The sequence below is a fragment of the Anas acuta genome, chromosome 13 (assembly GCF_963932015.1).
Source record: "Anas acuta chromosome 13, bAnaAcu1.1, whole genome shotgun sequence".
Classification (NCBI taxonomy): domain Eukaryota; kingdom Metazoa; phylum Chordata; class Aves; order Anseriformes; family Anatidae; genus Anas; species Anas acuta.
The window spans coordinates 14,724,616-14,738,233 of record NC_088991.1 but is presented as its reverse complement, the minus strand read 5'-3'; the positions used below and the strand labels follow the sequence as shown (position 1 = coordinate 14,738,233).

The 13,618-nt window shown below is 41.4% G+C and overlaps 1 protein-coding gene and 1 long non-coding RNA gene across 5 annotated transcripts in view; one reads left to right on the top strand and one right to left on the bottom strand.

Annotated features, from left to right (window-relative positions):
• Positions 1 to 7,115, top strand: part of FGF13 (fibroblast growth factor 13) — a 233,279-nt gene extending 226,164 nt beyond the window's left edge. For all 4 annotated transcript variants that reach the window (XM_068696665.1, XM_068696663.1, XM_068696664.1 and 1 more), the window contains 2 exons: positions 962 to 1,160; positions 2,446 to 7,115. In XM_068696665.1, coding sequence (XP_068552766.1) covers positions 962 to 1,160; positions 2,446 to 2,582 — 336 coding nt within the window. In that variant the 3' untranslated portion in view covers positions 2,583 to 7,115. The remainder of the gene's footprint in view (positions 1 to 961; positions 1,161 to 2,445) is intronic.
• The window catches only part of LOC137863506 (uncharacterized), a 64,086-nt gene that overhangs the window by 6,621 nt on the left and 43,847 nt on the right, over positions 1 to 13,618 (bottom strand). The window lies entirely within an intron of this gene.

Sequence of the window (13,618 nt, the reverse complement as noted above, 5' to 3'; positions counted from 1 at the left end):
TTGAGCTCCTGAGACACTTAGTTTCCTTTTTTTTTTTTTTTTAATTCAAAATTACAATCATTATGCAAGCACAATCTTGCATAGAGACCTTGGGAAACAGCTGAATAGTTCTATAAGGACTAGCATTTTGGTCTTGGACCCATTCTGAACCTGGGTAACCGTGCCAAAAGATGTCAGCTGAGTTAAGACCATTGTACAATGAAAGCCAGTCACACCACTGGCATGAAGAACAAGGCTTTCTCCTGGTTTGCTGCTCTTTATTTTAACTATTAGCTCAATACCATCTCCTTGAAAGCAGCAGTGTAATTCATCATGAAGACTAATGCTTGATCCTGTATGCTTTCATCTGCAATACCAGTTAACTCTTGCCAGTCCCAGATCAGAAGCTGATGTCTGCAGCGGGTCTCTGACAGCTGGGCTTTCAGCAGATGATACACTGGGCAGAGAAAGAGCATAGATTAAGGGAAAGAGGCAGCTGTTATAAGCTAACTTAATATTGCTGGGCTAGTAAAAGACCATTTACTCACTGCATCACAGCTTTGAATTTTTATTGCACTTTTTTCCTAAACATTTAAGGCCAGCAGTTAATGCACAAAGGCATTACGTGGCCTCGCTTCTCATCTGCAAGGCTGGACCGCAGCTGGTCCTGTGGGGCTGACATCAGGGCTGTGTCTGCCTGATAGCCATTAGTTGCATCAATCAATAATTTTTCACTTAGACTTTTTACTCATTGCTCAAAAAGATTTTATTATGCTACTTCGAGCTGCTCACAGTGTCATTTCATGGATTTCAAATTGTGTTACTCTTTTGTTAGTACTTTTAGGGCGAGCATTCCAAATTGGATAGCAGACGGTGAGAGGTAGGTCTTTTAACTGTCAGAAAAGCAATGAATATTGGATGCTTTTGCATTAACTGATGGGAGATTCAGCATTGCACATATTGATCTTTTATTTTCTTACAGGAACATTTTACACCTGAATGCAAGTTCAAAGAATCAGTATTTGAAAACTACTATGTAACATATTCTTCAATGATCTATAGACAACAACAATCTGGACGAGGTTGGTATTTGGGTCTTAACAAGGAAGGAGAAATAATGAAAGGAAACCACGTGAAGAAAAACAAACCTGCAGCACATTTTCTTCCAAAACCATTAAAAGGTAATTGTTTGGGTTTGCTCCCAAAAATCTTTCTGAACTGACTTTATATTGTGTCAGAGATGTTTAATTCCTGTGCATAAGTATTTGAAGGATACAGCTAACTATTTAACAAGAGTATAACATTCTGCTAACATACTCAGTGTAACCAGAGCTAGAGTTGGCTTTTTTTTTTTTTTTTTTTTTTAATGTTTCTCTATATTACCTCTGCCTTTCTCTCATTTAACCAAATATATATATATTAGTTTCTTTGTGCCCAAAGACCAGTGCCTCCCTTATAGGTAATGAAGACTTTACCTGGAAAGTCCCAAACATCTGCTCACAGGCCTTTAGTGACTTGCTGTATAGCTTGCCAATCGGCTTTATCTTACAGAGTGTTTGTCTATTTTTGCTTGGGATAAATCTGTAATGCATGGTTCTTATTTAACCGTAATTAATGTGGCATCAATATGTGACATTAAAGGTAATAATGCATGTGGCGTATGTATCCTGCTGTGTATTAAAAGCCAGGACATGGAGTCATCCCAGTTAACTGAAGCATCTGAATCAGTGTGGTGCTCAGACTTGGCTATATCTTTGGTCAATGCAAAGAGAGAGATCTCAGTTGATATATGAAGATGCTTCCTTTTCTCCAGAAGAACTAGCTTCCATATGCTTCTCCTTCAGAAGGAATGAAGCTCTCTAGTTCTGGGTTGTACTGTTAAGTAACTTTTCAAGGCAGTATTATTTTGAAGTCAGAGAGGATATTTCAAAGGTGTGTAGTCCTGGGTGAATGCTGGACTAGCTTGGCAGTCTACATTTAGGAACAGGTTTTATGCAACTGATGTTGAGTTTGATCCTCACTTACGTGTGTGAACACAAAGAAAACAGAAGACTGAAAATCTACTTTCACACCCACATGCCTGAACTATATACAAGTAACATTTCAAATAGCAGCTCTTGGTAGTGCTATTTCACTATTAGTAAGGAAATGCTGATTTATATCAGCTCACATCTATCTTGCAGGGTTTTGTAAGTGCAGAGTTTTGTAAGTGCAGAGTGTAGGTGGGTGGTTTAACTGGGAGGGAGAGGGAGTTATGGTTTTTCCTCCCTAAAATGCCATCCCCTTGAAAAGGAGCTTGGAATTTCTAAGGCAGTGTTTGAAATCCAAGTGGTCTCCTTGCTGTGTTTCTTCAAGTCACTTCTTATATTGCTAATTGCTGAACGAAAAATCCAGATTTTCACAGCTGGACAGTGTACCAAGGGACTGTAAAGTGTGCTGATGTGCTGTCTCTCTTTTGCTTTGCAGTGGCCATGTACAAAGAGCCTTCTCTCCACGATCTCACAGAGTTCTCAAGATCTGGAAGTGGGACCCCAACAAAGAGCAGAAGTGTTTCAGGAGTGCTAAATGGGGGTAAATCCATGAGTCAAAACGAGTCAACGTAGCCAGGTTAAGGCAAGCCAAGTGCTCTCTAAACAGAACCTTACCTCTGGATGCAGTTGAATTCTTACTAGCAGTCTTTCATCCAAACGTTCAATTGCCCAGGACAAGCCACCGAACTTGCATAGGTCACTCGTTTATCAGCCATTAGATCTACTGGTTGTCAAAGGATATACCCCAATAATGTAGAATATGCTTGTGCATATCACAAGGCACTTGGATAGCCAGCAAACATAACTGTGGAATAAATCTTGAAGAAGAAATGTCCAAGAAATGTCCTTTCTCTCTCTCTCTCTCCTTTCTCTCTTCCCCTCTCCCCCCCTTCTCTCTCTCTCCTATGCTTTGTGGAATACGAAACAAAAACATTTCACAACATTCACTGCTGATAAGAATTTGCTTTCCAACTAAGAAAAAGACCACTTTTGCTCTTCAAAGGAAATTTTAATGCTTATATGTTTTATAGGGGCAAACAAAAAACAAATATGTAAACTCTGTTGTTTCCTTGGCTTACCGTTTTATATCTAAGGCTTGATAAAAAATATATCATTTAATTTGGAATAGCGCAACTTTTTGATTTCTGAACTCCAATGGGTCTTTAAAGCTGTGTCTTTAAAAAAAATTAAAAATTCAGGGTTGGAACTGAGAGTTGGTGTCTCAGGCTCAAGCAAACAGTGTTCTTGTGGTTTTAAACACAATGAAATATAAATTTTTATAGATTTGTAGTTTCTGGTAAAGTTCTTGTGCTAACCCCAGTCTGTAGGACTTGAGTTGTTTTGTTATCCCAAGTGAAAGTTAACAGAAAGGGATTAAATTATCCTCCAGTGTAGATTTCTCTTAATTCCATTTTGTGTGTCATGTTAAACTATTGTTGTGGCTTCTTTTCTAAAGACAGAAACTGTGGAATTAAGGTGACTTAATTTTTTTATAAGAAACGTCTTATTTGTAAAAGTCCTTCTTTCACTGTAACGGGCACGTGAATATTGTGTAGGAGGAAGCGTTAGGACAGGTTACCCCTAAACAACATATACTTATACATGCTATTGGAAACAATTGTTTAAAAAATGTAGTTAGGTTTCCATTTAGGTCATCATGTCTGTTGCATGGGAGAAAGTTGGAATATTGGCATAGAGTTGCATGATGTGTAAGATTTTGTGCATTAATCATCGTTGGATTCTGTGCTCCAAAACTGACATAGTTCTGTACAGGCAGCTTTCTGCCTTGTACGAAAGAGTTGTTTATTATTTGTTGTATACACAACCATGCACTGAATAAACTATTTATATTAAGATGTACTTTTTAAAAAAGCTTGTTTGATTATATGATGTACATCAGTGATTAATTTCAAGGAAAAAGGTTGGCAGTTAAATTACAAAATTATAAAAGATATTGTAATTAATGTTCAAAATGTTTCTATGTAACAGGTTATCCCCTTGTAATGCCATTCACTATACAATTGAGGACATATTCTTCTTTTTGAATATTGTTAGAACTGGTCTTACGTGCCCAGCTGAGATACTCAAAACACAGTGACCATTAAGAGCCACAAAGTCTAGGTAAGGGCCCCTCTGCTGTGCGCTGTTGGAGCCCCAGTGAATTGCACTCCTCTGCTTGGAGCTTCTCCAGCTTCTCTGTGTCTGTTCTCCTTGCTAGGCTTCCCCAGTGCAGCTGCATAGCACTACCTCGCAGCTCACCTTTCCAGAGCCCTCTGTACAGGGGGGACTCAGCGATATCTGGTAAGTCAAGCAAGCATTGCTCATGCCAGTGTGGCACCTGGAGGATGCTCAGAGCTTGCAGAGTACCACTGCAAGTTCATCTCAGGGGCCAGCTTTGTCTTGACTTGAGGAAATGGGCTACCATACCTCCTGCCTTTGTGCACATTCTGGAGAGAAAATGTCCCTCTCTCCTAACTTTCCTCTCCAAAAATATCAAAGAGACCTCTTCTAGAACATTCAGACAGCTCTGACAGGTGAACTTCATTCATCAAGGTGTTTCAATAAGGCCTAGGAGGAACAGGTTCTTATCATGAGTGGCTGAAGAAGCAGTTCTGGATGGGAATAATGGTAACGGAGACAAAAAGCTACCTATAATTGTCAGCCTGACATTAAAAACAGGTATTCTACTGTCTGGTGGTCAGTCTCATCCTCTCTTGACCAAACTGGAATTGACCAAGCTAGAACAATTGTTTTCTATGAATGTCAGGGCTGTGAGAGAAGAAAAAGAGATTATGTTTCACATCAAACCCCAAAATTTGTTGTTTTGTGGCAAACAGTAGGCAAAGAGCTTCAGCTTGCTAAGGTCCTATATGGGAGCAGTGGTTCCAGCACCCACCAAACACCACCATCATAGTGGCCTTCAGAGGACGTCAGGGTCCTCAGCACACCCTTTGCTGAAGCATGAAAAAAGTAGGGAAGCACAACCAGTTCCATTAAAGTTATTAAAAATTGAAGATATGGCCTGTGATTGCTCCAAGAGTTTTGATGTCAGTGGGTCTGGAGCATCTGTTCTCTTCAACTAAGTGTGCTTTGTCCTCATGGAACATTTTTCTTAACCCTCCCAATTAATAACATCAGACTCATTGGGGTGCATGTTCCAAAAAAAAGGAGTCCGAGTGCCTTAGGGACATCAAACCTGATTAAAAGTAGGCATATTTGTGCCAAAGCTAGTTAGATACATTGTTCAATGCCAAATGTTTACTATCCTAAAAGATAACAGGAGATCTGCTGCTTTATAGCTGCAGCCTTGTTAATCCCTATCCCCAGTATCTCCAACCTTGAAGGTCATCTGCAGTGAGAGAAAAATGCCCATCTCACACATTGTCCCTTCTGAGGTCTGTAGTCTGACCCATCTTTTGTATTGACATTGGCATCAGCTGCGAGCATTCACTGCCGAGACCTTAGTTTCAGGGGTTTCTAATATATCAGACTAGCAAATCCTTGGGTTAAAGATGAGAAGAGAGATATGGTGGATAGATGAGCCATAAACCACTGTTTCTGTCAATTGTGTTACATTTTTGACAAAGCTGTTACAACTATAGTTTTTCCTTCAGAATATTGTGACTGAAAGCAAATACCCTTGATAGTGTCCTGATAGCACACAGAAGCTAATGTGCACTATGGAAAAAGGGAGAGATTATGCCCAGAGTTTTACATGTAGTCTCTGGAGCCATGGACTGGGATTTAAAAAGGAGAAATATAATAAAATATCTGCACTTTGCAGATAGTGAAGGTGATATTCTGGCCCAGTCAGCAAAGCCTCATGGGCAGACAGGATTGCGGCTTCAACAGTGGACCAGATTTAGGAGACAGACTCCAGAATATCTGTTGGTCTCCTTCAGCACACATAGATTAGACCATTAGACAGAGGACTTTTGGGTCAGAGCCTCATTTAGGAGCCTGCAAGATGTTGGGAAAACATCGGTATGGATAGCTGCCTATGAAAAAAAAACTTACAGCCACTGGTCAGCCCACTTTGCTCTGCCACATGTACCTATCCAAGTGCAATGGGATACATGCCTGGAATAAAGACAAAGCCCAGGGGAAGGTATGAAACCAAGCCTTGTACTGTCTGTGAGCCACCACCAACTGTCTGCAGAAGGCTTGGTCTCAGGCCCTTCTGTTATTGCCAGTATGATGGCTGATGCCTTTCATCTGCCATTTCTTTTGTTCCTGCCTCTCCACCAATGCTGCCCACACTCTGTGCAGCATACCATGGGCCTGATTTGGCTCAGAAGGTGTAAAACTGGCACAGTGGCTTTCTGATTCTCCTGGGCTTCACCAGGCAAAGGGCCTAGAGCCACCACTGGGTCTGTGCTCAGACTTTACAAAAGGCTGACAATTACTACCTGCCAACACGAAAGGAAATGGGTCACCCATAAAACTGGGAAGAAAACTGCTAGGAGCATAACTATTATAAGGCACAATTGCTGCCTTTTTGTCATCTGCCTATCAGAACTGCTTTCTCTGACATCTCTGCATAGGGCTTGGACATTGCCTGCTTTGTCTGGTTTGGGGGTGAGGGAGGGTGGCAAGAGTTCTTCTCTGTATCAAAGAGAGCTTTTTTTTTTAAATTTTGTTTTTGTTGTTGTTTTAATGTACTTCATGCTACCTCATAGCATGGTTTTATCTCTGTAGCCACTTGCTCAGCCATGTTCATCACTGGCATGACGGAAGACAATTCTCTGCTTGGGGAAATTATCTCCAAGTTAGTCCAGGGAAGAATGGTGCCCCTTCTGCAGCACTGTCTGGTGTCCCCACCACTGGTTTCCAGCCCATAGGCCAGGTTTTCCAGTGGGATAAAGACGGTGTAATGAGCTCAGGGATGCTATGATACACCAGGCCTCTCCCCAGCTGAGCACCAGTGTGAGAGCCAGGTCTGGCAGAGCTCTGCTGTGTCTTGAGTATCTCTGAATGGAGACCAGAGCCAGCTCTAACAGGTTTAAATGTCTCCTTGACATATCCTTGACCAGGACACTTTTGCAGGACAGAATCTATATGTAACAACCTCCTATCTTCTAATAAATAATTCTCTCTAAAACAGTCTCCTTTTTGTCTGGGCTCTGATTTTTATCAGCGCAGCTATTTAAGGGCTCTCCATCCCAGCACTGCTACATTACATTATTGCTTAGCTTCCATTTCACTGTACCAATATTGCATTTCTCCTATGTCTTCTTGATCCAGAGAGGGGCAAGCTGAGTGGTCAAGACAAAACAGGTGGATCCTTCAGTTGCTCTGCAATGTAACAAGTTTTACCAGCTCAGGAACAGCTACAATGAATCTCAGAGTTCAATTTCCTACATGGTGTAAGATCCAGAAAAAACACCATGTTGTTTTCTGACTTTGTCTCTGGAAAAACAATGATATAAAAAAATAGCAAAAAGCCTATTTAAAATTGATTTGTTTCTTAAGAAAAAGCCCTGCAATGTGATTTGCCCTGAAGAGCATAAGCTTTGGGCTTTTTTTCAGCTCTTTTGAGGAAGACATTCTTGAGAACTTCCAACTTGTATCACAGGTTAAAATTAAGAAAATAATAATTTTCACTGGCATGAATGAACAGAGCTGTGGTAACCTGACCGTTACTGGCAGGTTGGCACCAAGGTTCCTGCCTTTTAGAGGGCAGGGTTCTGAAATAACCTGGGTTTGCTGGTGAGCAATGGCTTTTATTGCAGATCAGCTTTTCTAGCAGAGCTCACTCTGATTTGGGAACACGCCACGGCAGTTCGGAGGGGAGGGCACTCAATCACTCTGCCCTTCTGCAGCTCCACTCATGGGGAAGTTTAAATATTAAAGTAAAACCTAAATTTGAAACACAGAAACACATTTTACATTAATCAGAGAAATTGAAGTAATAAATTATTCCATCTCATCAAGAACTGGGAGACAGTTTATAGGGTTCCCTTCAAAGATCATTATTAACAAGCTGCAAGTTAAGAGTCTTAAATACCACCTATGCAAAATTACTTTCAAGCACCCATAGGACATGTTTTTCCCCACATCATATATCTGGCATGTCTCACCTAAGCTCAGCAACTGGAGGGGTAGGATAAATGTCTTCGCCTTCCATGGGTTGCCTAACATTGCACACTTTATGTCACATTCTTTTTCTGAGCTTGTCCCCTTGCAGAAGACAGGGCCACTGGTCCACTCCCCAGGGACCATCACACCTTTGAATGGAATAGGTGTCCCTGTCCCAACCTCTGTAGCACACAGAGATGGTTAATTTGATGAGGTGTCAGTTGGTGCAGACTACAGGGTTGATCTGGGCTGTTGGTATCTTATCTGGGGGGACATACAGCAGACAGGCATCGCTGTTACACGCTGTCTTCGTTCCTGCATGGAGAAGTCTCAGCACAGGGCCTATTCCCAGGGGAGCCTAGGTGAACTCAGGGGCTTCACTGTGAAAAGAAGTGCTCAGCACTGACAGCAAAATGCTGCTCGCTGTGGCTGAATGGCTGCAGCAGCAGCATCCCTGGGAGGATCATGGCTGGTGCCTGGTAAAATTAATTCATTAGTGAATGGACTGCAAAGCTCTGAAAAGTAATTTGTCATGATTCATCACCCACACCTTGAAGAAACTATGGCACAAACAAAAGCCCTGTCCAACTGGGCAAATCTTTTTTTGGTTTGTTTTCCCCCTTCTTATACGTATTGATTTAATTGAATTACTGAACCCACTGAACCCATTTTTACAAAGCAGGGCCCTGCACAACAATGCTACATGTACTTTGATGGAACCCATACTAAGGTCTGGAATGCAGAATTATTTATGAGGTCTCAGCCACTGTGAGCTCAGGATCAGGCCTACAGGCAAAAACCTCAGGGAGACAAATCTATGGAAGGAGAAGTTTTTAGACATTCTCAAGGGAAACAGGGAAAAAAGGGGAAAAAAAAAAAAAAAAGGAAAAAAAAAAAGGAAGCAAGGGAAATGAAGGAGATGATGGAGCCTAAGGATCATAGAATGGGATACATTCTGTATGAGAGGCCACAGAGCCACTGCCTCTCATCGAATTTAGCAGGACTCAGCTCACACCCTGACCCGTAACCAGTATAGCAAAACGCTATGCCTCAGTTTAGACGTCTCTGTTGTGGGTATCTCAAGGCCCCATCCTGATCTTGGCTGCAGAATACACCATGGATTCTGGAAAGTCTGGAGCCTCATGCTTTAATGTACCTTCATCTGGACCAGAAATTCACCCCATTGCTGAAGGAGCTCAGACATTAGCTCATGCATAAATATGTTATAGTGGTTAATCTGTGAAATATTTTTGGATAACAAAATTAACTGGTTCAAAACTTAATTAATCCTATTTCTTTCCCAAATGGCTTCCTTCAAATGGTACTTGAAATGGTTTTACTTTCTCCCATTGTCTGCCTAATGCACTGATGAACTTTTCCTTCTGAGCTTCTCCTTATTTTAATTGTCTGCTCATTCAACCATCCCTTCTGATAATTAAGTCAGTTAATAATATAAAGTGATCTTTAAAATTTAAACTTTTTTCCTTGTTAATCAAAAGCAGAACTTTTTTGTTGTTGTTGAGAAGGGTGTTTTTAACTTCCCTCATTTAAAAAAAAAATTAAAAATTAATGGCTTTGGAAGTAGTGGTAACATTTGGGAAACCACCTGTTACAGAGATGTTGGTGAAGATATTAAATAATGCAGTACTGAGGTTTTCCAGGAAGTTTCAATCAGCAGATGTTATGGTCACTTAATCAGGGTAGATCAAGCAAAACTAAGAGAAAGCAAAGGACATCATAAACCAGTCAGGAATTTGGATGCTGTTAACTCTTACCAGCTAGTGACCCCACCTGCTTAGATGATCCTCAAGTCTCTACCTATGAACACAGCACCGTTTTCATCCCCTTGATCACTAATGTTTTTTCCAGTTGTATCCTATTCTGCAACTTCAGTCAGCATTCAAGAAAAAGGTAAGCATTTCTGCCTTGCCCCACCTGCCAAGAGCAGCTGCCTTGCGAGCACCATGTGGGGCCCAGGCATGTTTCCACCTCCTGTGGCAGGTGTGTGGTATCCCATCTGTCATGCAAGGCTGGCATCTCGTTAATGCTTTGCCACCAGAAGTCAGTTGTTTCAGCTACTTAGCCTCCTTGGTGAGACCCCCCCCCTCACAGCATGCACAGTAGACTGTACCAATCCAGACAGACAGCTACCCAGACAGACAGCCACACATCTGCCTCAAGGATACTCATGGCAGCTGCTCACCCGCAATAGTGCTGCCCCTGGCACATCTCTCTGTGGCATTTGACTGAGCCAACCCTCAATTATTTTCATTTTCAACAAGGGCAAAAGTCGTGTTCTTCCATCACTCTATGCAGCAGACAGACACCAGCCCACTCAGAGTTCAAGTTCTGCCAAGGAGGAAAAGATATATATGTGTGTGTGTATACATAGCAAATATATTCATGTTTATATATTGAGATTAGAGACAAAGGTAGATAGATTAGATCTCGAGATAACTCTCAGCTCGCATTTGTCATATGAGCATTCCCTGGCAGCCTGAACTGGTGAGAATGGGGTTGGCAACAGCAAGCACCAGGAATTCAACGTGGTGAAAAACAGGCTCAGAGCACACAGAAATTCACCTTGCTGGTGCAGTAAATTGGAAAATATTTGGGAAATGAACATGCAACCCCTGCCAGTCTTACTCATGCAAACATTTCCACAACCTCCATATTGCCCTTGGTACTTGCTGACCCACCTTGTGCAGCGAGCAGGAAGGGACTGATGCTTTGCGAGAAGACTTTTACTTCTTGATCAAAGCTTGCAGTAGGAAAGACTTTGATCACTCATGGTGTAGCACGACACTGAAAATTTGCTCAGAAATGGCATTAAAGAGGAAAGCAAACTGCAGTCTCTTGACAACACAGAAACTAGGAGCAGGAAATGGCTGCTAAAACCTCACAGGAGACTGCTCAAGGATCTCCAGTCTTTGAAAACTGCCATGGAAAGCAGAAGGGTTTAAGAAGCTGACAAAGATAACAGAGCTGGATGGAGCTTGCCAGGAAAGATGAAAAAGAGAGGGGCTGAGGTGGGGGGAGGTAATTGTCATCAGGGTTAAAGGGAATTAAAAGAATATGAGAAAAAAAAAAAAAAGTGCTGGGAAGAGAGAGTAGGCCTAGGAATAACCGCTGAGTGGGATGGTATTAACAATGACTCAAAAGTGGCAAAGTTATTGAAAGTCGGGCTGCCTACAGATCTCAGCATTTCTCTTACTACCAGAAGTCTTCATTAAACATCAATAAAACTTCCATCTATCTGGTTATAAACCTCCAACTATGATCTTTGCCCTGACTGCCCAGAGTGCCGAGCAAGTCTCCTCCTCACACTCTGGGAATGGCTCCCAGAGGAAAACGACTGTGGTCATGGAAGGGTCAACCAACATGAATGAGCTCATGGAGCCTGAGTGTATTGTGTACTGTAACAAACCAGCCCAGGGCCAGGAGCAATGGCTTTAATTCATTTTATTTATCACCTGATCCTTGGGCTAAAGCCATATTGTTGCTCAATAAACAGAAGGGAATCAATGTTTTGTAAGACAAATTTGTAATCAGAATGGTTTGTTAGTTCACCTATACAATGTACAATAACGCTTGGCCAAATAATACCTAATCTGTGTTCAGACGGACTTCAGGTTGCCACTGTACAATAGACTTGAAATTTAGCAGCAAACATATACATTCCCCTCTCCCATAAATATTCCTAGAAAGTAAACATTGTAATCAGAACAGCTCAAGTATCACCTGTACTTTTTAAAAATGAGTGCTGTGCTATAAAATAAAGTGATTTATGTCTAACAGTGCATGAAAATTCACAAGAAAAGAGTGAAGAAGCAACATTGTAAGAATGACAAACAATTGCATAGAAGTTACATAAAAAGCCCTTTCTTATTAACAAAAAATAAAAAATGAAAATAAAAAAATTGAAAGGACACAAAATGCAGGTGTCAGAGATCCATCTGGACCACAGGGCTGCACCCTTCTGCCCTCCATGTGCTATGAGAGGATGAGGAAGAAAAAGAGACAAGGAAGTTTGTCCTTTTATCTGGGAAACCTAATGAACAGATATAAAACAAACAGTCTTCCTGTTATATAATAAAGCATTGTGGAGATGAATGTGATTGAAGTCATCTCAGCTGTGCACTGCTTGGGAGTGCTGAGCTCAGGCAACGGGTGTGGTAGCTGCAGTCTCATCTGGCTCTGGTGTCTGTGTTGGGTTCAATGTATCTGTAATTACACCTAACTATGGTCAAATATATTTATCTTTCTCTTGCATAAATCTCACACCAGATGCAGTTAGTGAAGTACCACATTATAATGCGCTCAGCTCTCTCACTAATGTCAGAAATTGAACCAGCCAGTGACAGGATGATGGTAAATGTCTGTGCTGTTCCTCACATATGTTGATGTACACAGGCTTTAGGAGCCAGCTGGGGTAACCTTTACATTATTTTATGTATGCAGCACCAGCAGCCAAAGAGGACGATAGTGTGAAATTCCCTGTAAGAACACAGTCTATAGCCTCCATGGCCAAGCACTTGTTTGAACAGGACCTTGCTTTGTTCTGATGAAGGCAGCTGTCAGACCTCTCAGGAAGCCATGCTTCATAAGTTACCATGATATTTAGAACCCTACGACCTTTTAAGAAGTGTAAGATCTGGCTTAAAGGGCAGCCTTCCTGAAATAAATGACTCTGAAATCTCTTAGGTCAAATTCAAAATAAAAAAATAAAAAAATCCATAATCACATCACATCACATTATTTTACTATGAGAAGATTAATCACCAATAACTGACAATCGATTTGCAAGCTACATTTATTTATGATGTGTTTGTACAGCACCATGCACACCCTTATCTATTATCCAGATCCCAAGGAGTTACTTAGTGCAAATAAATCAATGCAATTTATCGATTAAATTATATAAATACTCCTGGAGCTCAGACAAGTGAAAGTTTCTGCAGTGGTGCTCAGGTCTCTCATTTCTGGTCTGGGAGCTGGTGAATTGTGATCTGAAGAAGGCCAAGGAGGCTGGTGAGCTCAGTATGGCCCCTGCAGCTGCATTCGTGTGACCGTGTACTTTCTAGTGTGATACAAGCCCTCCTTCAAGTTACTGCTGCATGCTACAGTCCAAGCAAGAGAAATTTTCATCCACTTTTGACCCACAGCACATGGGACTCCTTTAGTGATGGAAGTGATGGCCACTAGCAGGCTGAACTCTGTGAGCCTCTCTGATCAGGCAGAAGCTGTCTTCTGTGGTCCTGCCCTTTGGATGCTGAAAGGCACAGCAGCACTAAAGCAGACAAATAAATAATACATGCATGGAGGTATCAGCTCTTGAGCATCTCGAGTTGAACATCCCAAATTAATTGACATTCTTGACTTGACTCTTTCTGTGTCTCTGTTCCTTATCTATAAAGTGATAATGCTTCTTCCGTGCCTTACTGGGCTTCACAGAGACAAATTAATTAATAGTTTGCATGTGAAATAAACAAACACCGCAGTAATGAGTGTCATGGAAAAACCCAGGCGGA